Source organism: Bombina bombina, chromosome 2 (assembly GCF_027579735.1).
Source record: "Bombina bombina isolate aBomBom1 chromosome 2, aBomBom1.pri, whole genome shotgun sequence".
NCBI lineage: Eukaryota > Metazoa > Chordata > Amphibia > Anura > Bombinatoridae > Bombina > Bombina bombina.
This window is the reverse complement of record NC_069500.1, coordinates 688222286-688248889: the sequence shown is the minus strand read 5'-3', so window position 1 is coordinate 688248889 and position 26604 is coordinate 688222286. Positions and strand designations below refer to the sequence as shown.

The 26604-nt window shown below is 36.0% G+C and overlaps 1 protein-coding gene across 1 annotated transcript in view; it reads left to right on the top strand.

Moving 5' to 3' along the window:
• MUSK (muscle associated receptor tyrosine kinase) overlaps positions 1–26604 on the top strand; it is a 329242-nt gene that overhangs the window by 144852 nt on the left and 157786 nt on the right. Inside the window, exon 8 of the mRNA XM_053700005.1 lies at positions 13308–13314. Coding sequence (XP_053555980.1) covers positions 13308–13314 — 7 coding nt within the window. The remainder of the gene's footprint in view (positions 1–13307; positions 13315–26604) is intronic.

Genomic DNA, 26604 nt, shown 5'->3' with positions numbered 1-26604 from the left:
ATTCAGTGTATATGGACTAGTGCCTTCCTGTACAGTAAACTATTTGGTATTGATAGAAGCAGAAACACCCAAATGGGACTTTTTCATTTGTTCCCTAAAAATATTCCATCTTATATCCTCAACTTATGTGTTTATTTGTTTATGGCAGTTAAATTGGCTATAGCTAGAGCTTGGCGCCGTCCTAAGGGCCCTAGATGGAACCAAGTTCTAAAAATAATTGCACACATTAAAACTATGGAAAGCCCTATATTTGCTGGTCATAACAAAATTGATATACATTGTATGAGTTGGGAACTTTGGAGACACCATCAGAGAAATCACCCACGCTAAATTGCCCTAGAATGAGATAAACAACCACCTGTAACACAATAATCTGAACATGAATATGACACGGTAATAGCATTCTAGCAAAATAAGTTAAATTAAAGGTAAGGTAAAGTTTATTGTAATTCAGATCATATAATCTATATAATAATTAACCTGCAGCTTATCGCTAACTTTATTTAGTTGTTCCCGTTGTATTTTACATGGAAATCAAACTTTCTATTTCTGACCGTTTTCACCGATACTCCTCCCCCATGCCACTTCCGCGTTTAGATCTCTTCTCTCATCGAGCGTTCTCCGCCCTGTCTTTACGTAAGCTAAATGCGCGTTCACAGACTGAATTTCTTATGCGCATGCGCCACTTCCCCCACTGCCCGATACAAACTTGTAACTTGTAAGCACTAGTTGATTGACGTTCAGAGTTACGAACACGAACGAGCATGGGTGGAAGTACATTGACTTTAGACGGACGCATGCGCTCAGTCATCCCTGAAGGGGAAAACACAGATTGGACGCTAATATAGCTCGCACCTGTCAATCAAAATTTAGAAAATGTCGGGCGGACGAATGCTTGGTGTCGGAACAGTACTGCAAAGGGAGAAAATAAAGTAATTATGAGACTTACTGTCAAAATCATGAATTAAACTTATACTAATTTTTTAATTTTTACACAATGGCGTTTAGTTATATGAACAACTTTACCTTACCTTTAACACCGAAATGTGGAAGTTAGAGTATTGGCGAATAACATCCCCCCCTTTTTGTTCTCCCCCTCTCTCCTACCCTTCCTTTTCATTTTTACACACACAACCTAAATGTATTCGACAGAGTAAAACCTATTTCTTTACTAAATCTCATACAAAACAACATTTTGTAGGTACTGTTGGATACATCTTTCTATATCCTCATATCTTACTGAGTAACATACAAAAACCTATTATGAATAAACCAACCTACCTTTCCTGTTAACTTGGGATTTTGAACTATCACATTTATGTCTATCTTATTTGTGACAGGATTAGTTATACCTGTCTCCATTGTACTGTTATTCTTGTACCCATGGGCAGCGCTGCGGAATATGTTGGCGCTTTATAAATAAAGAATAATAATAATAATAATACCTGTTGAAAATAACAGTAAACACTCTATTGTCAAAAAATTTTTTACCATGATATTGCACTGTTAATGCTCATTGTTGGATTGTAAAAATTGTACAGATTTTCTTTTTTTTCCCTTCTCCTGTTTATTGTGTTAAAACAGAAAATGCAAAAATCCAATAAAAATTATTTAAAAAAAAAGAAAAAAGAAAAGAAACTAACTCACAAACAATGTATTGAAATTAACACATGAACTAGGCTCCTTTGCGTTTAGCAGTACTTGAGCCTCCTGCTGATAATCTTCAGACTAATAATATTTTTTAATTGTAGTTTTGTCTGAATAAATTTGCATTTTTATCACAACCCTTAGAGTATCAGATTTATTTTTCTGGTAATCACGTGTTAGGCAGTATAACTATTGAACCTAAGATTTTAAAGGCTCATAGATTTCTTTGATGATGACCAATCAGAAGCAGACAAAGTGAATTCTTATCTGCAAAATCACAACAACTACAAGATTTTGGAAGCTACTACAATTTTAATAATTGTATAATTAATACAGTCATACATAGTGGTGCCCACGTGATAGCTGTGTGTGGCATCCCTCTTATTGAATGTTCCTTTAGTCCTCAAGAGAATAAAGGCCCTAGAAGCATAACTTTTCCCAGCATATAGAATCCCTCACTAGTCATGCCAAAAACTCAATCATACTACTTAGTGCTTACATATGATCTACTATTCTCATATCAGCATCAAAATCTAGCCAATCAAAATAGCATAAAATAAACTGTGCAGCTCCAAGCGGGTTAATTCTAATTATATATTTTAAAATATTGTGGCTTTTCAAATATCACATCTAAAATTTTAGAAACAAAGTAAAGTCAAAGGCATCTATTTATCAAGCCGTCACTTGCATTCGACGGCACCAATACGCTCGCCTAAGATCGCCTAACATCGCTGCGGCGGACCTGAATACGTTCTCCAAAATTATCAAAAAAGCTGTCAAAAAGCCGCGCACCAAGTACGGGGCAATGAGAAGCGGACTGTTGTTAACTAAGAGTCATCAATCTCGCTGCTCTTCAGCTTTTTCACAGCTCTCTTGGTACCCTGTCACTAAACACCCACACTATACTATACTGTTTTACCCCCTATACCGCCGCTCCCGGAGCCCACCGCATCTGAATAAAGTGTTTAACCCCTAAACCGCCGCTCCCGGAGCTCACCGCAACTCTAATAAATGTATTAACCCCTAAACCGCTGCTCACGGACCCCGCCACAACTAAATAAAGTGTTTAACCCCTAAACCGCCGCTCCCGGAGTCCACCGCCACCTACATTATACTTATTAAAAATGACAGTTCCTTTAAGTGACGTCATCCAAGATGGCGTCCCTTCAATTCCAATTGGCTGATAGAATTCTATCAGCCAATCAGAATTAAGGTAGGAAAAATCCTATTGGCTGATGCAATCAGCCAATAGGATTGAAGTTCAATCCTATTGGCTGATCCAATCAGCCAATAGGATTGAGCTTGCATTCTATTGGCTGTTCCAATCAGCCAATAGAATGCGAGTTTAATCCTATTGGCTGATTGCATCAGCCAATAGGATTTTTTCTACCTTAATTCTGATTGGCTGATAGAATTCTATCAGCCAATCGGAATTGAAGGGACGCCATCTTGGATGACGTCACTTAAAGGAACCGTCATTGTTGAAGAAGTTGTCGTCAGAAGAGGATGCTACGCGGCGGATGTCTTGAAGATGGAGCCGCTCCTCGCCGGATGGATGAAGATAGAAGATGCCGTCTGGATGAAGACTTCTGCCCATCTGGAGGACCACTTCTGCCCATCTAGAGGACCGCTTCTGACGGCTTTGTTGAGGACTTCGGCCTGGTTGGGTGAACACTTCTCACAGTAGGGTGATCTTCAAGGGGTTAGTGTTAGGTTTTTTTAAGGGGGGATTGGGTGGGTTTTAGAGTAGGGTTGGTTGTGTGGGTGCTGGGTTTTAATGTTCGGGGGGGTTAGTAATTTTTTTTTACAGGTAAAAGAGCTGATTACTTTGTTGGCAATGCCCTGCAAACGGCCCTTTTAAGGTCTATTTGTAATTTAGTGTAGGGTAGGGCTTTTTTTATTTTGGGGGGCTTTTTTATTTTGTTAGGGGGATTAGATTAGGTGTAATTAGTTTAAAAATCTTGTAATTTGTTTATTATTTTCTGTAATTTAGTGGGGTTTTTTATACTTTAGATAATTTTATTTAATTGTATTTAATTGCATTTAGTTTAGGGAATTTATTTAATTATAGTGTAGAGTTAGGTGTAATTGTAACTTAGGTTAGGTTTTATTTTACAGGTATATTTGTATTTATTTTAACTAGGAAATTATTAATTATAGTTAATAACTATTTAATAACTAGTGTACCTAATAAAAATAAATACAAACTTGCCTGTAAAATAAAAATAAACCCTAAGCTAGCTACAAAGTAACTATTAGTTATATTGTATTTAGCTTAGAGTTTATTTTATAGGTAAGTATTTAGTTTTAAATAGGAATAATTTATTTAATGATAGGAATATTTATTTAGATTTATTTAAATTATATTTAAGTTAGGGGGACTTAGGTTTAGGGGTTAATAACTTTAATATAGTGGCGGCGACGTTGGGGGTGGCAGATTAGGGGTTAATAAATGTAGGTAGGTGGAGGCGGTGTAGGGGGGCAGATTAGGGGTTAATAAATATAATGTAGGTGGCGGCGGTGTAGGGGGTGGCAGATTAGGGGTTAATAAGTATAATGTAGGTGGCGGCGGTGTAGGGGCAGCAGATTAGGGGTTAATAAGTATAATGTAGGTGTGGCGGTGTAGGGACAGCAGATAAGGGGTTAATAAGTATAATGTAGGTGGCAGTGGGCTCCAGGAGCGGTGGTTTAGGGGTTAATAAGTTTATTTAGTTGCGGTGGGGTCCGGGAGCAGCGGGATAGGGGTTAATAACTTTATTTAGGTGGCGGCAGTGTAGAGACGGCAGATTAGGGGTTAATAAGTATAATGTAGGAGGCGACAGTGTAGGGCGGGCAGATTAGGGGTTAATAAGTATAATGAAGGTGGCGGCGGTGTAGGGGGGGCAGATTAGGGGTGTTTAGACTCGGGGTACATGTTAGGGTGTTAAGTGTAAACATTCCCATAGGAATCAATGGGATATCGGGCAGCAGCGAACATGAGCTTTCGCTGCTTTCAGACTCCCATTGATTCCTATGGCATCCGCTGCCTCCAGGGCGGCGGATTGAAAACCAGGTACGCTGGGCCGGAATAGTGGCGAGCGTACCTGGTAGATATTTGATAACTAGCAAAAGTAGTCAGATTGTGCCGAATTTGCGTTCGGAACATCTGTAGTGACGTAAGCATCGATCTGTGTCGGACTGAGTCCAGCGGATTGTATGTTACGTCATTAAATTCTACTTTTGCCGGTCTGTAGGGTTTGATATCTAAGGGGAATCAGGCTCGCCACAAATACGCTGTGGAATTCTAGCGTATTTGCGGTTGACAGCTTGATAAATAGATGCCAAAGTCTTGTTCAACCTTTAGGCAGTTTGCACTCACACCTTCAGAGAAGTTCATATGATTACAAGTGCAGCCTGACAATGTACATCATCAATCCAAGAATTTGGATAGTAATAGTTGATTCTACCGCTTGAGGTTAGAGGGTCTCTAATGACATGATGCTCAGAGGGCACATTTTGATTTTCCTGGCTCAAAACATACTTTTGTAAACAGCAGTAAAGCAGATATAGCTTGAGTAAGCCACCAAACAGTAACACATTAGGAATGCACACATTTCAAGTTGTGACATGGTTTAGTGCTGTATTAAAATGAAAGGTGGAATTACTAGATGGCTGACTATCCACAATTAACTCTGTGGTGGCTTCAATGCCTTTATAGAGAGTCCATCTTGGCCATTTGTGTTTGGATGGTATAGCACCATCTTGTGATGTATACTGAAATTCTAGTACTACTGAAGAAATATAAATAGAAAAAATTATTGGAACTCCTGTGATCTAAACTGAGGCGTATTGCCCCACACTAAACTGTGCCTAAAAACATAAAAATATATGTGCCAAGACCCTTGCTGTTCTTTTAAAAAAATAGATTTGCCAAGGACCTAGATGTCATTTTCAAACTGAACTGAGCCCTCTTAGAATGACAATGAGAAGTAATCAGTTATTTATAGTTGTGTACCAAGACTACATGTTATCTATTCTAGGGGTCTTATCTATGATTTATTGGTACCTGCAGGCTTAAAGATAAATTAATGTCAAAATTAAACGTTCACGATTCAGCTTTGAGAGACTTTACTATTTACTTCCATTATCAGATTGTGCACAGCCTTTTTATATGCACACTTTCTGTGGCACTAGCTACAAATGAGCATGTGCAAAAGTTCAGTGTAAATGTATATGAGTCTTTTATTGGCTGGCTGCTGTCACATGATAGAGGGTGCTGACAAACTGAAGTAACTATTGATATTTGTCAGAAAAATTATATTCCTCATTTAACCCCTTCAATGTGCATGACAAGCTATTGTTCATCATGCACATCGCAGCTTGCAGGACCATGGCAAGCCCTTTTGGTCATGTAGGGAGATCGCCATTAAAACGCTGTTTACAGGCTGGGGATCATTGGTGGCCTAGTGGGAGGCACTCCCTGACTTAATCTCATTTTGTCTTCAACAGAAGAGATTTTGTAATCAAAACCAAGGTTTTAAGACGGTGGCACTACTTATTTTATAGAAATTAACTATTTACTTTGTATATTGACTAGCATTTATTTACCGTTTTTTGCCCCTTTCATCTTTTTTAAATATGAAGTGTTTTTTTAAACCACCACAAAATGAGTATATGGTTGAACCTCCAATGTGTCAATGAATTCCAAGGGATTCCTGCTTCTCTATCTACACCCCAAACTTCACTAACATGCCCCCTATAGCTTTCAGCTTCCCTCAAGTAACTGTCATGGGAGAATGAATAAATTGAGAGGGGTTCAGACAATAAGTGGGAACTTGTCAAGTCAGTATTAAGGAGAGATGTGAGAGAGATTTGGCTGGCTGGTGAGGCTGGGGTGTGAGACAGAGAATGTAGGGGGGGATACAGTATGTTGCAAAGGCTTTACCAAAGTGAAAAGTTGAGGGGCAGGAGCAGACCAAATTGTGAGCGAGTGGCCAGATCAGTGCTGGATTGCAATAAATGGTTAACCTATAATGTTTAAAGCCCAGATAGGCAGATGTCAGTAGGTTCATAAGGCCTAGAGAAGGCCTTAAACACTTTACCAAAGGGTATTGCTTCAAGGACTGAGGTGTGGGGAAACATTGATAAGATATTTGTTACCCTGTTGAAATTTTCATGCACTATATGAGCTTCTCATGGATTACTTGGGAGCAATTTTTGCCATGGTTTGCAAGCTTGTCAATAAAATAGCTCTGAGAGTTAGCTGCCAGGGGTCAATTTCCTTTCCCTCAACCATTGGAAGATGATTTAGTAAAAAGAGTGGCTTTTAAGCATAGGGATAATTGCATGGTGTCCTATGAGCCTTAGATTGTACACACACAGTGCAACCTAAGACCAAGAGGAACTTAATAGGAACCACAGACATTTTACTCTTACAAAACAAAAAAAGCTCAAGTAGTATGCAGTAGTATTCATGCACTTCATGAATGTATATTCAGAATTCTCTGGTTCATATTTTCTACATCACTCTTCCATCTTTTACAGACATGACTTCCCTTAATGATGAACGTAGGAAAGTGCCCATGCCCTGATAATATGTGTATGGGCTTTACCTTTGTTTACTCTGGCTTCTGTATTAACTCATATCTCTCTTTCCTTTAATCACTTGATGCCTGGGCACTCATAGTTAATTGCTAAGCATGATAAATGTGCAGAATTATGAGTTTTTACAAGTTTAAAGAAACAAAAAGTCATGTAAACAATTCAAATATAGGACAAATTTGCTGTTGGCTGTCTTTTACACTGCCGTTAGGGAAATCTAAATTAATATCATGCTCAGAGCTAGGTTATATATATTCTTCTTTCTATTTTATGAAAATGTTTCAAAAATTATTATCAATTTTTAAATAGCATATTACACAAACATATATGTGTGTGAAATGTTGTATGTACTTGTATTTGTGCTCTATGTTTGTATGTGTAGTGTGTTTAAATAAAATATATTTTACAAACATTCAAACACATATTTTTTCGTTGCTTCAAATAGCTCCCTTTTCCCTTTCAGTAATATTGCAACTATACAGCTAAATGGAAGGGAATTTTGAAAATTTTAAGAACAATTCTAATGCTCAATGAAAATTCAGAGTGCTATTGCATTATATTTTAATTCTGCTGTATTAAATGGTCCTTTAACACATTATTACATAACTTGTGTATCATAAAATAAAACAACAACAAATATATTAGCATATGTGTTTTAGTATAGTAGTTCTGTGTTTAAAAAAAAAGTAGGCTATTTTTCTAACTGATTTGTTCTTCCAGCTCTATGGCTTAAAGGGACAGTTTACCCAAAATTTTAGCTCCCCTATTCTTTATTTCCAATTATCAATTTTACTTGATGGACCATATTAAATAGATCCTTTGCCTTCATATCAGCATTTAAAATAGCCTGTGGTATCCTAACCTGTACTTAAGGTTTATATACTCAAGTGTAGGCTATTGACAAGCTGTGTAAACACAGCCAGCAGAAGAAATTATACTCCCAGTGGGGTGTTGGAGAGATTTGTAATAAAATGATGATTTAATGTTGATTTAACCTGCGAGTTCAACCCATTTAATAGGTTGTGGTTTCAAAGCACAAAACCATCTATTTAATATACATAAATAAACCTGAAAAAAAAGTCAAAAGTGGGTGCCACATAGTGTATACCATTTTTTTAATTCCAAATCTATCTTGAAAATGTAGCTAACTCACAAATGTAAGTCGCCAAAATCGAGGTGCAAGTCAAGCAGGCAGAGATCGCACAGTCTCTCTGAAAGCTGTCCAATTTTCCACTCTCCTCTTATTCTTCTGTTCTGTAAGTGGATAGTGCAATAGCAAATATATCTAACCTTTCCACAGATAGACCAGAAAAACACTACACCCCAATATTTCAGAGTGATGTGCAAGCTAGAACAATACTGGTATTTTTAAGGACTATAGAAATGTAACCTCTTTTTAACTGTACTCACCAACCAGACAAAATCACTGTATCATAAAAAAGGGAATATTTATTATTAAATATATGTAAATAGTTTTCTCTCCATACCACAAATCTACTATCTTGTCTTATTAAATAGTAACTGTGAACATTGAAAATACCTGATTAGTGGCCCCAGATTTTTAAGTTTGAATTTATTTTGTTCATATTGATTTGCTTATAACTTTTTATTTTTGTTTAGTTTCAAGACCAAGGAAATAAAAATGTAATTTGATTGGTTCTAAAAAGTACGTAATCTTGTGTCTTTAACCCACCTAAATCACAATATTGGCCTTTATTTCACTCTTCCTAAATTCTTATTCTATATTATATATTTTTTTATTGTTACAAAACTATCACAGTCTTACCTAGTTAAGCACAGCCGAGCTTGATAACTCCCACAATATTCATTCTCTATTTCCTCACAACAGCAATGCTAACAACTGATAATGGCTGTTGATTAACAAAAACTAAATCAATGAAAAAATACACCTGCTTTCCAGGCTACTTAGCCAATCTTACTAACTGACCAGCCCACTCATCCTCATTCTGCTGGTCCAGTTTATCTTAGTATTTCATTGTTCAGTGCAATGCAAAGAATTTGAAAGGATTTGTTTAAAGGTGTTATATATTCAAAGGGCCAGATTAAAAGCAGCGCACTGACTGTTATGCAAGAGCAAAAAGTGGTTTATTACGGGTGTTTGTGCATGTAGGAAGTAGCGCATGTATTACAAGTTTAAAGAAAACTCGTTCACTCAAGCGCAATTTAATTTAACGTGCATTAGTTATTGAGACCTCAAAGCTCTGTTTAACTGTTACGCTAAAAAAAAAGTGTCACAAAAACATCAAAATACATTAAAAAGTAAAGTTACACTCATAATAACACTATCTGATAAAAATTATTAAAAATATTGCAATAAAAAGGTATAAGGGCTCAAAGATAGAAGGTCTCAGGTGTTAAAGGTGTGAAATAAAAAGGCAGACAAAGGGCTTTAACATAGAGATACATACATATGTCTTAATATGTATGTACGTACTGTAATATATATATATATATATATATATATATATATTATTTTTTTTCTATGGATTATTAAGAATATTTGACAGAATATTTTATATTAATTATTAATTTTTAATAATTTAAATAAATGTTTTAAAATATTTTATATGTAATATTTCAATAACGCGCCTTAAGAATCCTACATTTTCATGTGCGCTAACCCGACCATGATGTGCAAAATGCAATCATATTTATGCAGTATTCATATTTAATAAACTGATGAACTATGTATTTAGTGTAAATGGATCTCATTCCAAATTTCTTCACATAGGGGAATATTTTCTAAGTATTTTTAAATAAATATATAATGTATAGCTCTATATTTTACAAAAAATGCCATCATGTATATATAGATATAAGAAATATTGGTTAGTGGGGAGGTACGGGTTAACTTGTACTTAGCTTTGGAGTTTGAACGCTGTCGTCCATACAGCATGAAGCAGGATGTGCATCCGGAGATCAACACACAGCGTGAGGAAATCCACTTTGAGCAAACCGCTCTAAACACATTAGTCAAAAAGGAAAACTCCCAAAAGTGTAAATAATTGTGGCCATAGAATACAAAGTTATAGTAAACAGTGTAGGCTGAGGTTAAGCACTATGCACAAGCACCTTAAGTAAAACCATTGAGGACATTTTTATTCAATATACATTGAAATGGCGTGAAACGCGTCAGATGACGTCACTCCTCCCCTTGTCTTTCACCTATCCGTGAGTTTGTGTCTGTATAGACTTTGTGTGACTTTTTAATGTATATTGAATAAAAATGTCCTCAATGGTTTTACTTAAGGTGCTTGTGCATAGTGCTTAACCTCAGCCTACACTGTTTGCTATAACTTAGTCTTCTATGGCCACAATTATTTACGCTTTTGGGAGTTTTCCTTTTTGACTAATATATATAGATATATGTATTTATAAATGAAAATAACATATTCTGCTATGTGAAGAACATTGTCGGGTTAGCACACAGTTAAACACGATTGGGTTTACGTGCAAGTAGGATGTTAGTTTTTTTTCCACTTTTTGCACTCAATTGTAGTCTATGCTAGAATACGTTATCGCTATATTCAAAGTTCTGCTTTTTACGCTCATTGGGTAAGCATGCGAGTGAAAACATTTTGCTTTCAACTTTTAACACAAGCAGTATACGACGCCCACAACAAAAATACTTCTAGCAAAGGTTAACACTTAATCGAGAGCATCAAATAACACTCCACTTGAAATTTGGCCCTTAATGGAACAAACTAAATCTTAAATGAATTAATAATACCAGCGATAATTACTGCTTCACTCGTAATTTAGCTTATTTTTTCAGATTATTTTTTCTCTTTATCGAAAAATCTATAAATTTCTACATTAAAACCTTTAAAATCCTTAAACACAGGTTGGAAAAACTAATTTGAGGCATTTTGATCTGAAAAATCATGAGCTTACTGATTAGTTATGGATGAGAATAAAATATTTTCTGGGAGAGTAAATTGATGTATATCACGCGCACTCTGCACAAGCCTGAGTGTTGTATGTACTTACACTCATTTAAGCTCAGTTTTGTTTTGCAAATTAAAGAGTATTTAAAAAATGCTTCAAGACATTTGAAATATGTGTTCAAATACTGTTTTTCAAAGTTTGTTTTAATATGTGTGAGATATTAGTGTCTATTTGGCAAATGTAATGATTGTGCCTTAAGATTTTAATAACAAATATGCTTTTATTTCAGGCTATTTTTTAGTCTTTGTCAGTGTCTTAAAATTACAATTTAAAAATAAATAAAAGTAAAGCTGTAATACTAATGCTGAATGCTTCATTTTTAGGCAAATTCTTTCATTTATTTTGATCAGCATATATTATTTGGTGGCTAACCTGTTGTTATGGTTTATATGGTTAATTGGCCGATTATCTGTTTGTGTCCGAGCTATTGGTTCTAGTCCTGACATGATCATGTCACTGTTCCAAAGTTGTTAAACGTAATACCTTTTGGTCTGGTATTATGACATTAATATTCTATCAACTTACATTGATTAGACCTATGTGCTAAAGAGTTAGGCAACTTACTGCAAAAATAATATGATTGCTAAAATACTTATTTATTTCTGTAGTGATACCAGAGGTGTTCAACTTTCCATGGGTCCAATGATCAAAAGCTCACCCGCATGGAGAGAAATCATTCTAAATCTTTGGATTTTTTTTAGAACGTATATTGTAATGTAAGAATCTCTCCTTCACATACAGAACCCTGTGTAGTCAGATAAACATCTCTCAAGGTAAAATTTGAGTTTCTACATTTTTTGGGAGACCTCACCATACTCATCTGAGAACTTTGGATCATCAGGCACCATACATCACAATTGTTATTTTTGTTTTTTTAGTTAGGAGGGTTGCTACTCAGATTTTAGAAAGTGATGTAAACAAGAAACAATTATTATTATTAACATTTATTTATAAAGAGCCAACATTTAACACAGCGCTAAACATAGTAAATTACATGCATTAAGGTACAGAGTTACTATGACAAGCTATATGAGGGTAAGTTATATGCGAAATTCTTTAACAAACAATGCAAAAAGTTTCAGTGAAGATTTCCACAAAAGGGAAGAGAGACCTGCAATCAGTAGTAGATGCACTTTTATACAAAGTGAGCTACTGTTTGAAAGGCTCTAAAGCTTACAATCTAAAGGTGAAAAATATGTACTGTAAAATATGTCCTTAGATATAAACAAAGTTCTAGATAAATAATGTATATGCCACTGTTTGACTCTCTAGACTGGGCATTACTATTGTAAATGGAATATTATATAATGAGAATTTACTCAACATTACTTATAATCTTAGAATTCTAGTCAGTATTCATCCTTAGATTTCCATATGTACAACACTGCTCATTATACTAACATTTTCAGGAGAACAAATAGATATATAGATAAATATTTTGCTTGGAAATATCAACTACAGTGGTTCAAACCACATATTCATTTGAGCTAATTTCAGGGTTCTGGTAATATAAATATTGATATAATTCTGCTAAAGTAATGCACATTTCTAGTATGACTTTTGTATTATGTATTTTATAACAACAGTTGGGTTATAAGTAATCACTTCCTAGTAAGGAATTTCAGCCATGGATTCAGATTCTTGGAACTATGGACAAGTACATTTATATAGCTGAAAACTCCTACATACAGTATAGAATATATATTATTCCTATATCAATTTTCAAAACTATGCAGGAAGAAAGTGTGTTATGATTTATAATAGGTTGAGGTGTACAGCTTAAAACCAGTTGCATATTGAAATATTTTTAATGAAATACTGCATAACAAATATTAAGCTTGGCATTTCTTCAATGTTTCACACTTCATAAATGGCAAAGCTCACCATCCCCCCTTGAACTTTTAATGCCCAAACACCTGTTAAAACTGAGCCAACTGGACCACTGTGGTAAGCAACAGGAAATGTTACTAACTTGTAATATTATTTGTTCAGAAGAATATACTATATAAGAGAGCTGACTGCAACACTGATGGATGCATGTATACTAATTTTTTTTTTATTTCTCTCCCAATGCTGGTTGTTTGGTGCTGGGCTATGTCCATTGCCTGTAGAATGGAGGTAAGACTCTTTTTTATTACTATTAAATAATGATGTGATTTTCCTTTAAATAAGTTGGAGATGAATCTGCTCTTTTCTCTAGGTTTATGAAAAATTAGGTTAATTGCCTTTATTTACATTTTCTGCCACTCTTCATGTTTTTCAATGAACAGAATGTTACATTTCTCTTTTTAATTTAATTCAAATTTCAGTCTCTGTCTATGAAAATCAATATTTGAATCTTACATTCACTATAAGTTTGTACAACATAACATCTAAAGACTGAATCTAAAAAAATGATTCCCTTAGACTCATGCTGCTCTCAATATGTTAGTGGCAATAATTATGAGAATATTGCATTTTGCTACTTTAAATGTTATGTATTTATGCCTTCTAATAAATTCTATGTAATTATATGAGACTCAATATTTGAAAAAACAGACTAACTTTTTAAACTAATCACAAATTTGCAATTACATCTTTTTTGATAAAATAATTCAAATAGAAAAATTAAACATTCAAGTAAAAAGTATGCATTCAAAGTCACAAAATTAATATATGATGGTGTAATTATCATAAATATTTAGGACTAGATTACAAGTGGAGAGCTAACAGTTACACGTGAGTGGTAAGGGGATTATTATGGGTGTTTATGCGCGTCAAGTTTTTCAGTCATATTACAAGTTAAAAGTAAATGCGATCACTTGAGCACAATTGAAGTTAACGAGCGTCGGGTTAGAACATCCTCCATTCTCTAGTTAACTGTTTCACAAAACAAAAAGTGTCACAAAACACATCAAAAATACATTACAAGTACAGTTACACTCATAATAACACCATCCAATAAAAATTATTAAAAAAAAAAAGTTATAAGGGTTCAAAGATATGAGGTGTTAGAAAAAAAAAGCAGGCAAAAGGCTTTAACATAGAGTTACATACATATATATCATTAAATATGTATGTATATGTGTGTGAGTACATTTGTATTTATGTATTTATATGTGTACGTATATACTGTATATATATATATATATATATATATATATATATATATATATATAGATATTTACAGACATATATATACATATAAACACATACATATGTACACATATACAGACATATATACAGTATAAGGGCATTGTAACCCCTATAATGTAAAATCATATTTATGCAATATTTATATTCAATAAAGTGTTATACCGTGCATTTACTGTAAATATTTCACATTCTAATGTTCCGCACATAGCAGAATATGTTCTGTGTACTTATAAATAGATATATTTATATATATTTATATTTATATATATATTTATATACTGTATATAATCATCTATTTATACAGGTATAGATATATATTGTACGGAAAAAAACATCAGATATATGTAGAAATATGTATTTATAAATAAATAGAACATATTCTGCAATGCGAAGAACAGTGGAAATTGAAATATTCAATATGTCAGCTTAGCGCACTTGAGAAAATGCAATCAGTGTTGGGCGCAAGTAGGTTGCTTTATTGGCTTCTATGGGGAAATAGGTTATCACATGCAGGATATTCTAAGTTTGTTTTTTTACACCTGTCGGGTTAGCACACGAGTGATAACTTTTTACTTTCAACTTGTAAAACAAGCACAACCCGACACAAAAAAAGCTTACTTCTAGCGCAGTTAACGTTCAAGCGAGAGCGTCAAATAGCACTCTAATTATAATCTAATCCTTAATGGAACAAATAAACGGGTAGATTACAAGTCTTGCATTATGAGCTGTGCGGTGCTACTGTGCAGTTTATTCTCACCGCTCACTTTCCTACAGCGCTGTAACAAACAAATTAGGAAGACCCAGCAAACAAGTATGTGGCCGGTTAGCCAAGTGCACGTAGGATTAGCTAGCGACCACTAGCTCAACATGTGAAGTACAAAGAGTCAGTTCCACAGCACCTTAAATAAAACGTCCTTTATTCATCAACTTTGGACAGCAAACGTAATTTGCCATTCAATAATTAAAGGCAAAGAATTTGTACACCCGCGAAGTGGACATAAATTCAAGTTAAAATCTCATTACACTTGTAATTCTACTTTTGTAATATATATGATAAAATGTCCCTGTTCTAAGATTTATATAGGGGAAACAACCCGTAGGATGAGAGAAAGACTTAATCAGCATAAGTCAAACATTAGAACTGGTGACCTTCAAGCCCCTGTAGCTAGCCATTTTTTGGAAAATGGACATCAAATCAATCAAATAAGATGTCAGATCATTGACCACGTTGATATACCTAGGGGAGGAGGTGACAGGGAGTGTATCCTTAAGCAAAAGGAAGCATATTGGATCCATAAGTTGGAATCCTTGTATCCAAATGGTCTAAATAGAGAGTTGGACCTATCTGTCTTCCTCTAGGTATATTGAAAAATGGTCTATTATATATAGTAACAACAAAATATTAGTCTATATTAAAAAAGATCAAATATAGGTTCAGATTATCCTTTGTATATTACTTAAGATAGACAGCCACATAGTTTCTGTATTTATCTATTTATTTATTTTTGTATTTTTTTATGAATTTATGTATATAATTTATTTGCATATTTTGTATTGATATGTGTATTTTATCAATTGTGTGATTTTATGATAAAAATTTGATTGTGTATGCATAGACACAAAAATGCTAGTACACCTATTATCCAAATATATACTATTTAAATATAAATCTCCATTATCCACTAGAGGGCATTGTAAAGTAAATACATTGTGAGGTGGGAAGAGTTATATGGAGGTAACCAGTGATTGGCTGGATAAGCCTTTAAATAAAGGTTCAGGTGTATTTTTTTATTTTTTTATTTAAGGTGCTGTGGAACTGACTCTTTGTATTTCCTACAGCCCTGGTATTACAGGTTTTTACAAACCCGGCATTAACAGGCAAGAAGTGAGCGTAGAGCAAAATTGAGCTCCACACTGCACTCCAATACCAGCGCTGCTTAAGTCAGAGGTGAGCTGGTGTAACGTGCTCGTGCACGATTTCCCCATAAATATCAATGGGGGGAGCCGGCTGAGAAAAAGTCTAACACCTGCCAAAAAGCAGCGTAAAACTCAGTAACACAGCCCCATTGATTCCTATGGGGAAACACATTTTATGTTTACACCTAACACCCTAACATGAACCCCGAGTCTAAACACCCCTAATCTTACACTTATTAACCCCTAATCTGCCGCCCCAATATTGCAGACAGCTACATTATATTTATTAACCCCTAATCTGCCGCTCCAGACATCGCCGCCACCTACATTATACTTATGAACCCCTTATCTGCTGCCCCCAAAATCGCCGACACCTACATTATATTTATGAACCCCTAATCTCCCTCCCCAATGTCGCTGCAACCTACCTACATTTATTAACACATAATCTGCCGCCCCCAACATCGCCGCCACTATTCTAAATTTATTAACCCCTAAACCTGTCTTACCCTAACACCCCCTAACTTAAATATAATTTAAATACATCTAAATAAAATTCCTATCATTACCTAAATTATTCCTATTTAAAACTAAATACCTGTAAAATAAACCCAAAGATAGCTACAATATAACTAATAGTTACATTGTATCTAGCTTAGGGTTTATTTTTAGTTTACAGGCAAGTTTATATTTATTTTAACTAGGTAGAATAGTTACTAAATAGTTATTAACTATTTAATAACTACCTAGCTAAAATATATACAAATTTACCTGTAAAATAAAACCTAACCTATGTTACAATAACACCTAACACTACACTACAATTAAATACATTCCCTACATTAAAATACAATTAAATAAATTAAATTAAATTAGCTAAATTACAAAAAAAAACAACACTAAATTACAGAAAATAAAAAACAAATGACAGATCTTTAAACTAATAACACCTAATCTAATAGCTCTATCAAAATAAAAAAAGCCCCCCCAAAATAAAAAAAACCCTAGCCTAAACTAAACTACCAATAGCCCTTAAAAGGGCCTTTTGCGGGGCATTGCCCCAAAGAAATCAGCTCTTTTACCTGTAAAAAAAAATACAAACAACCCCCCCAACAGTAAAACCCACCACCCACACAACCAACCCCCCAAATAAAAGCCTAACTAAAAAAACCTAAGCTCCCCATTGCCCTGAAAAGGGCATTTGGATGGGCATTGCCCTTAAAAGGGTATTTAGCTCTATTGCTGCCCAAAGCCCTAACCTAAAAAACAAACTCACCCAATACACCCTTAAAAAATCCTAACACTAACCCCTGAAGATTCACTTACCGGGAAAAGTCTTCATCCAATCGGCAAGATGTCCTCAACAAAGCCGGCAGAAGTGGTCCTCCAGATGGGCAGAAGTGGTCCTCCAGACGGGCAGAAGTCTTCATCCAGATGGCATCTTCTATCTTCATCCTTCCGACACGGAGCAGCTCCATCTTCAAGACATCCGGCGCGGAGCATCCTCTTCAAACGACGGCTTCTTCGGAATGAATATCTCTTTAAGTGACGTCATCCAAGATCTCTTAGATTCCGATTGGCTGATAGAATTCTATCCGCCAATTGGAATTAAGGTAGAAAAAATCCTATTGGCTGATTGGAAGAAAACCAAATATTGATCCATGTGTGCTACCATTTTGGATGAGGCAGCAGTTTGTGATCTAAGGTGTGAGAGAGTGAAACTAAAATGAACATAGCTTCCTAGATTATTTTGTACACTTATAATAACATATAAAGACAAATATTCTGAGGTATCCTTATTCTTTGCAGGAAGAAAAGTTAATCTTTTGTTTAATCAATTCACTGGCATTGCTGCTCTGAAGCTGACTATAACTATGTGGCTCTTCCGATCAGCCAATAGAATGCAAGCTCAATCCGATTGGCTGATTGGATCAGCCAATCGGATTGAACTTCAATCTGATTGGCTGATTGAATCAGCCAATCAGATTTTTCCTACCTTAATTCCGATTGGCTGATAGAATCCTATCAGCCAATCGGAATTTTAGGGACGCCATCTTGGATGATGTCCCTTAAAGGAACCTTCATTCGTCGCTCAGTCGTCGGTTGAAGAGGATGGCTCTGCGTCGGCTCCTTGGAAGATGGCTCCGCTCCTCTCTGGATGGATGAAGATTGAAGACGCCGCTTGAATGAAGACTTCTGCTGGATGGAGGACCTCTTCTGCGCCACTTGGATGAAGATTTCGGCCCGGTTGGGTGAAGCCGGCTCAAGGTAGGGTGATCTTCAGGGGGTTAGTGTTAGGTTTTTTTAAGGGGGGTTTGGGTGGGTTAGAGTAGGGGTATGTGGGTGGTGGGTTTTAATGTTGGGGGGGTTGTATTTTTTTTACAGGTAAAAGAGCTGATTACTTTGGGGCAATTCCCTGCAAAAAGCCCTTTTAAGGGCTGGTAAAAGAGCTGGTTACTTTGTAATTTAGAATAGGATAGGGCATTTTTTTATTTTGTGGGCTTTATTATTTTATTAGGGGGCTTAGATTAGGTGTAATTAGTTTAAACTTCTTGTAATTCTTTTTTATTTTCTGTAATTTAGTGTTTGTTTGTTTTTTGTACCATAGTTTAGTTTATTTAATTTAATTTAATTTTAGGTAATTGTAGTTAATTTATTTAATTCATTTAATGATGGTGTAGTGTTAGGTTTAATTGTAACTTAGGTTAGGATTTATTTTACAGGTAATTTTGTTAGTATTTTAGCTAGGTAGTTATTAAATAGTTAATAACTATTTAATAATTATTGTACCTAGTTAAAATAAATACAAAGTTGCCTGTAAAATAAAAATAAATCCTAAAATAGCTACAATATAATTATTAGTTATATTGTAGCTATCTTAGGGTTTATTTTACAGGTAAGTATTTAGTTTTAAATAGGATTAATTTAGTTAATACGAGTAATATTATTTAGATTTATTAAAATAATATTTAAGTTAGGGGGGTTAGGGTTAGTGTTAGACTTAGGTTTAGGGGTTAATAATTTTAATATAGGTGGCGGCGGTATAGGGGGGGCAGGATAGGGGTTAATAACTTTAATATAGGTGGCGGCGGGGTCCGGGAGCGGTGGTTTAGGGGTTAAATAATTTATTTCGTTGCGGCGGGGTCTGGGATCCGCAGGATATGGGTTAATAAGTTTATGTAGGTGGCGGCGGTATTTGGGGCAGCAGATTAGAGGTTAATATGTATAATGTAGGTGACTGCGGGGTCCCAGAGTGGCGGTTTAGGGGTTAACATGTTTATTATAGTCGCGGCGGGGTCCGGGAGCAGCGGTTTACGGGTTAACATGTTTATTATAGTTGCGGCGGGGTCCGGGAGCGGCGGTTTAAGGGTTAATAAGTTTATTTCTTTGCGGCGGTGTAGGGGGGGGCAGATTAGGGGTGTTTAGACACGGGGTACATGTTAGGGTGTTAAGTGCAGACATCTCCCATAGAAATCAATGGGATATCGGGCAGCAGCGAACATGAGCTTTCGCTATGGTCAGACTCCCATTGATTCCTATGGGATCCGCCGCCTCCAGGGCGGCAGATTGAAATCCAGGTACGCTGGCCCGGAATAGTGGCGAGCGTACCTGGTAGTAGTTTGATAACTACCAAAAGTAGTGCTGAACTTGCGTTCGGAACATCTGTAGTGACGTAACCATCGATCTGTGTCGGACTGAGTCCGGCGGATCGTAGGTTACGTCATTATATTCTACTTTTGCCGGGCAGTAGGGCTTGATAACTAAGGCGAATCAGCCTCGCCACAAATACGCTGCGGAATTCCAGCGTATTTGCGAGTTGACGGCTTGATAACTAGAGGCCATTGTGTGCTAATATTACTCAAGTTAAATCAATAGAGCTTTTTTGTGCTCATATTACATGTTGGAAGTACACTATATGGTCAAAAGTATGTGGACACCTGACCTTCACACCTATATGAACTTGTTGGGCATTTCATTCCAAAACCATGGACATTAATATGAATTTGCCTTCCTGCCTTTGTAGTCCCATTTAGTAAAAAGAGCGTTTGCTAAAGCCAGGTATTGATGTTGGATGAGAATGTCTATCTCACATTTGGCATTCCAATTTAACCAAAAATATGTTCAGGCCTCTGTGCAGGCCACTTGAGTTCCTCCACACGAAACCCATCAACTCATGTTTTCCTAGACCTCATTTTGTGCAAAGGGCCACAGTTATGATGGAACAGGAAAGGGCCTTCCTAAAACTATAGAAAAAAATTTGAAAGCACCCAATTGTCTAAAATGTCTTTGTATCCTATAACATTATTATGGCCTTTAAGGAACCTAGGAATCCTGTAAAATACTGCCCCAGACCATTATCCCTCCTCCACCAAACGTTACAGTAGGTTCTATGAATTCGGGTAGGTAGTTCTCATAGCAACTTCCAGACCTAGATTTTTCCAACTAGCAAGCGGAAAAAAACAGCAATCCTCAAGACACAATATAAATCAAATTGTAGATTCTTTAATATCAGGAACAAATATAATAAAAAACTAAGACTCCATGATCTCAGCAAACCAGGTGTCTGCTCAGTCAGCCTTAATTATAGACTAGATTTTTCCACCAGACTGCTGGATAGTGAAGCGTAATACCTCCAGAGAATACATTTCTACTGCTCCAGAGTCCAGTTATGTAGTGCCTTACACTACTCCAGCTCATACTTGGTATTGCACATGTTGATGTGAGACTTGGGTAGACCTTCTTGTCCAAGGAAACCATTTAATGAAGTTCCCAATGTTGCTTCCAAGGAAGATAAGAACTTTGTAGTGAGTGAAGCAACAGATGACAGGTGATTTTTATGCACTGCATGCTTCAGCACTTGGTAGCCCCACTCTATGAGTTTGTGTGGAATACAACTTTATAATAGCCCATATAGTTCTAGTAAGGCAGAAATTTCACAATGGGGCAAAGTGAGCATCCTATGATAATGCCACTATTGAAGTCACTGAGCTCTTCAATATGTACTGTCTATGGAGATTTCATGGCTATGTACTAGATTTTGTGCACATGTTAGCAATGGGTGTGGCTGAAATACCTGAACTCAGTAATGAGTAATGGTGCCCACATACTTTTGGCCATATGCTTTTTATTAGCACTTGAGGGAAAATCTAAGGCACCCTAACATCTAGATGTTGGATAGCATGGGTGTACTAAATGCCTCACATAATAGATATATATTGCGCCGCAATGAAAACTCATATTGTCTTCAATCAAGCGCAAAGCTGAACATGCTCTTAACCTCCTCTCAAGTAGTGGAGTTCTTCATTTGGTTAGATAATATGGTGTTGAATTTAAATTTAAGTTAAAAACATTACACATACATTCATACATATGTTTGTATATGTAATACACAGTTCAACACTTTATTAAATATGAATATTGCATAAATATGATTTTTTTTATGTTTTCAGCTACTTGACTGCAAAGGGCTCCAATGAACTTAAATATCTGATATACAGTATCTCACAAAAGTGAGTACACCCCTCACATTTTTGTAAATATTTTATTTTATCTTTTCATGTGACAACACTGAAACAAATTACACTTTTCTACAATGCAAAGTAGTGAGTATAATAGTGTAAATTTGCTGTCCCCTCAAAATAACTCAACACACAACCGTTGGCAACAAAAGTGAGTACATCTCTAAGTGGAAATGTCAAAATTGGGCACAAATAGCCATTTTCCTTTCCCAGTGTCATGTGACTCAAGGTCTCAGGTGTGAATGGGGAGCAGGTGTGTTAAATTTGGTGTTATCGCTCTCACACTCTATCATACTGGTCTATCATACTGGTCACTGGAACTTTAACATGGCACCTCATGGCAAAGATCTTGAAAAAAGAATTGTTGCTCTACATAAAGATGGCCTAGGCTATAAGAAGATTGCCAAGACTCTGAACCTGAGCTGCAGCACAGTGGGCAAGACCATACAGCGGTTTCACAGGACAGGTTCCACTCAGAACAGGCCTCGCCATGGTCGACCAAAGAAGTTGAGTGCGCCTGCTCAGCGTCATATCCAGAGATTGTCTTTGGGAAATATATGTATGAGTGCTGCCAGCATTGCTGCAGAGGTTGAAGGGGTGGGGGGTCAGCTTGTCAGTGCTCAGACCATACGCCGCACACTGCATCAAATTGGTCTGCATGGCTGTCGTCCCAGAAGGAAGCCTCTTCTAAAGATGATGCACAAAAAAGCCTGCAAACAGTTTGCTTAAGACAAGCAGACTAAGGACATGGATTACTGGAACCATGTCCTGTGGTCCGATGAGACCAAGATAAACTTATTTGGTTCAGATGGTGTCAAGCGTGTGTGACGGCAACCAGGTGAGGTGTACAAAGACAATTGTGTCTTGCCTACAGTCAAACATGGTGGTAGGAGTGTCATGGTCTGGGCCTGCATGAGTGCTGCCAGCACTGGGGAGCTAAAGTTCATTGAAGGAACCATGAATGCCAACAGGTACTGTGACATACTGAAGCAGAGCATGATCCCCTCCCTTCGGAGACTGGGCAGTATTCCAACATGATAATGACCCCAAACACACCTCCAAGACAACCACTGCCTTGCTAAAGAAGCTGAGAGTAAAGGTGATGGACTGGCCAAGTATGTCTCCAGACCTAAACCCTATTGAGCAACTGTGGGGCATCCTCAAATGGAAGGTTGGGGAGCGCATGGAGGAGTGGAAGAGGACTCCAGTGTCAACCTGTAAAGCTCTGGTGAACTCCATGCCCAAGAGGGTTAAGGCAGTGCTGGAAAATAATAGTGGCCACTCAAAATATTGACACTTTGGGCCCAATTTGGACATTTCCACTTAGGGGTGTACTCACTTTTGTTGCCAACGGTTTAGACATCAATGGCTGTGTGTTGAGTTATTTTGATGGGACAGCAATTTTACACTGTTATACAGACTGTACACTCACTACATTACATTGTAGCAAAGTGTCATTTCTTCAGTGTTGTCACATGAAAAGATATAATAAAATATTTACAAAAATGTAAAGGGGACATTGAACAGAAATTAAATAAACAAGAAATATACTGGATATTCACAATGAATACTAGAATCCCACTTGGATTGAAATCAAGATTTGATTTAATTAATTATTAAAAATGATAAAATCATAACAAAATATGTTAACATTTATATAGATCGATATAACTTTAAATGAAGTATCAAGTTGTACGAATATTCTAAGATAAGGGTCAGTAAATAGAAATATACTATACTATGGGAATATGATGATATATCATTTATGTATTTTAGGTATAAAGAGTTACAGGTTTTCATTTTTGCAGAATAGAGATGTAGAAGACATAAACAAAACACCATGTAAAATAATCAATTCAAATTGGCAAGGTTTTTTACCAGCATTATATTTTTATTAATATGCGAAGAAATAAGAATAATTATGAAATATCTGTTATAATTGCATAAGTCTTAGAGAAATAGACATAGCACTATTTAATACATGCTCATTGTCAGTATAACAGCGTTTTCTATATTTTGGATACTTTTTGCAATTGCTGAAAGTAATAGCAAATGGATACAACATGTTACCAAATAGTATGATATATGAGTATCACTAGGAGTTAAAACACTAATGATGTTCAGGTGTTTTCTAATTGTGTGTGATACATAAGAATGGTTTTAGTCAGACACAGATTATGTCTATGAGTACGGCTGTAATAGCTGAAACGCGTAAGACGATGTGGCCTGAACACATTTGTTTGTTTTACGGAGAATTGCTGTTTTTACAATGTTACAATAAAGGATTGAAGATTTTATATATATGCACCTTCGTTTTGGGACCTTCCTTTTTTGCCGTTTTTTATATATATATGCATGCACATACATATTTAGACATGTGCATGTATGTATTTCTATGTTAAATCCCTTTGCAGGCATTTTTTTTTTCTAACACCTGAGACCTCATATCTTTGAGCCCTTGTAACTTTTTCATGCAAATTTTTTAATGTTTTTTTATTAGATAATGTTAATATGAGTGTAACTATAGTTTTACATGTATTTTTTATGTGTTTCGTGCAACTTTTTAGTTGAGCTTAACAGTTAACCAGAGCTCTGAAGATGCGCTATCCCTCTGCGCATACAATTCAATTGTGCTTGAGTGAAAGTGTTTACTTTTAACTTCTAATACGTACACTACTTCCCCGACCCATGCAAAGAGCCACATTAAACCCCTTTTTGCCCGTGCGCAACGGCTAGCATGCCATTCGTAAGCTAGTCCGTAGTTGAGCAAGCTATTCAAGCACATATAGCATCTTAAGAGAATATAAAATAATACTAGCAGGGAGAAAGATGAAGATCATTAAATCAGTATTAATTTCTTATACATTTTTACTTATAATGTCATTAATTTTAGGGTATGTAATGGAAATGGAATGTAATTTTTAAAGATCCAAAATTACAAGTTAGAGGTCTAAAAACTTTAGTTTGTAGACCTCAAATGCTATCATCACAAATGACCTTTGTGATTTCATAAAGCAATTTTTAGGGAAGAAAATGCATGTGTGCCAAGAAATAGTCTACTCTGTTAAAAACGAATGTACTATGCAAAAGAGCAAAATAATATGATTTTCTGTCCTTCTCAGTTCAATGTATATTGGAATCAAGTTAACATATTTCAGATTTATCCACTTCTAAGTTGATGCTATCTATTTTTGGGGAACTGGGGTTAGCCAAATATCCTAGCTATGTGGGTGCAAGAATGTATTGGACCTTCACTCAAAAAAAATCCCAATTTATAATTCAATACCTTGACTGTACCTTGCTTAGTTAATCCCTTCCAAACAAGCATAAACCAACAAAAAGGGTGAATACTAAATAAACAGCAATACTCCTGAGCACACAGCTCACTGGGGCCTGATATTCAAAACTTCTATATTTTATTTAAAACGGGGCGACCTGCGAAGTGCCGGCGAGTAGTGATGTCAGTGTGTGTGTGGGGGGAGGGGGGGGCGGGTCATGTTTGAAGTGTTGCTTTACAGCATAGACAGTGTGCTCACTGAAACAAAAACAGTTTTTATGTAGGAACGCTTCAAATAATACATAACTAACCTTACTATGACTAATCCTACACTGCCTGTCTCAGACTGGAAAATCTCACCACTGAAAAGGTGGCCAGACAAATATAGCTTAAACCCTATACCTAACCTGCAAGGCTGCCCTAGGAATATATATATAAGCAGAGGAGAGAATTTATTGGAGTGGGTCATTAGCAGTGTAGGGTTTAAAGGGACAGTCTACTTCAGAATTGTTATTGCTTAAAAAGATAGCTAATCCCTTTATTACCCATTTCCAAGTTTTGCAAAACCAACACGGTTATATTAATATACTTTTTACCTCTGTGATTACCTTGTATCTAAGCCTTTGCAGACTGCCCCCTTATTTAGCCAATCAGTGCCCTCTCCACGGGCGTGGTAACAATGTTTTCTGTATGGTACACATGAACTTACGCCCCCTCTTGCTGTGAAAAACTGCCAAATGCATTGAAATAAGGGGCAGCCTTCAAGGTTTTAGAAATTAGCATATGAGCCTACCTAGGTTTAGCTTTCAACAAATAATACCAAGTGAACAAAGCAAATTTGATGATAAAAGTGAAATGGAACATTGTTTAAAATTGCATTCCCTATCTGAATCGTGAAATTTTAATTTTGACTAGACTGTCCCTTTAAGCAGAGTAGGGAGTTTATTGCGGTGGAGTATTGGCAGTTTAGGGGTACATAGTAATATTTTATTAGGCTTTGTGGTCTATTTAAAAGGGATTCTTTACTTTACATCAACAATGTTGGTGCTGATGCTGCTTGGAATATTTCGCCAACATTGTCACCCATTGAGATGTACAGTTAACCGCCTCTAAGCGATACTGCCTTTAAACAATGACGTCAGCCTCTTGGGATATTTTGCTTGCTTTCTCTATATAGCATCAAATCCCTTTTGAATATATTGTCACATCACAGCACTTTCCATCATCAGTGCCTGGGTACCAACCTTAAAAGACAGTAGAATTGCATAATAAACCAATAATAAAAGACAATGCAATAAAATTTGCTCTGAATTTTAAATTAGCAGCAGCTTCTTTTTTGCATAAAGTTTTGAAAAGCTAATAAAAATGTTATGATTCCCTCTGTAACTTACCTGTCCTTATAAAACAGTTCATATTTTATTTATACATTCGGAATGGAATCCTAAAGGAACATTAAATGGCTCTCCATTTTGTGTTGAACATTGTCCTTATGAGATTGGGTTTAGAGAAGCCTGATGCCACATTGTCATTCCCAGTTATGGGTTAAAAAAATGTAATTTG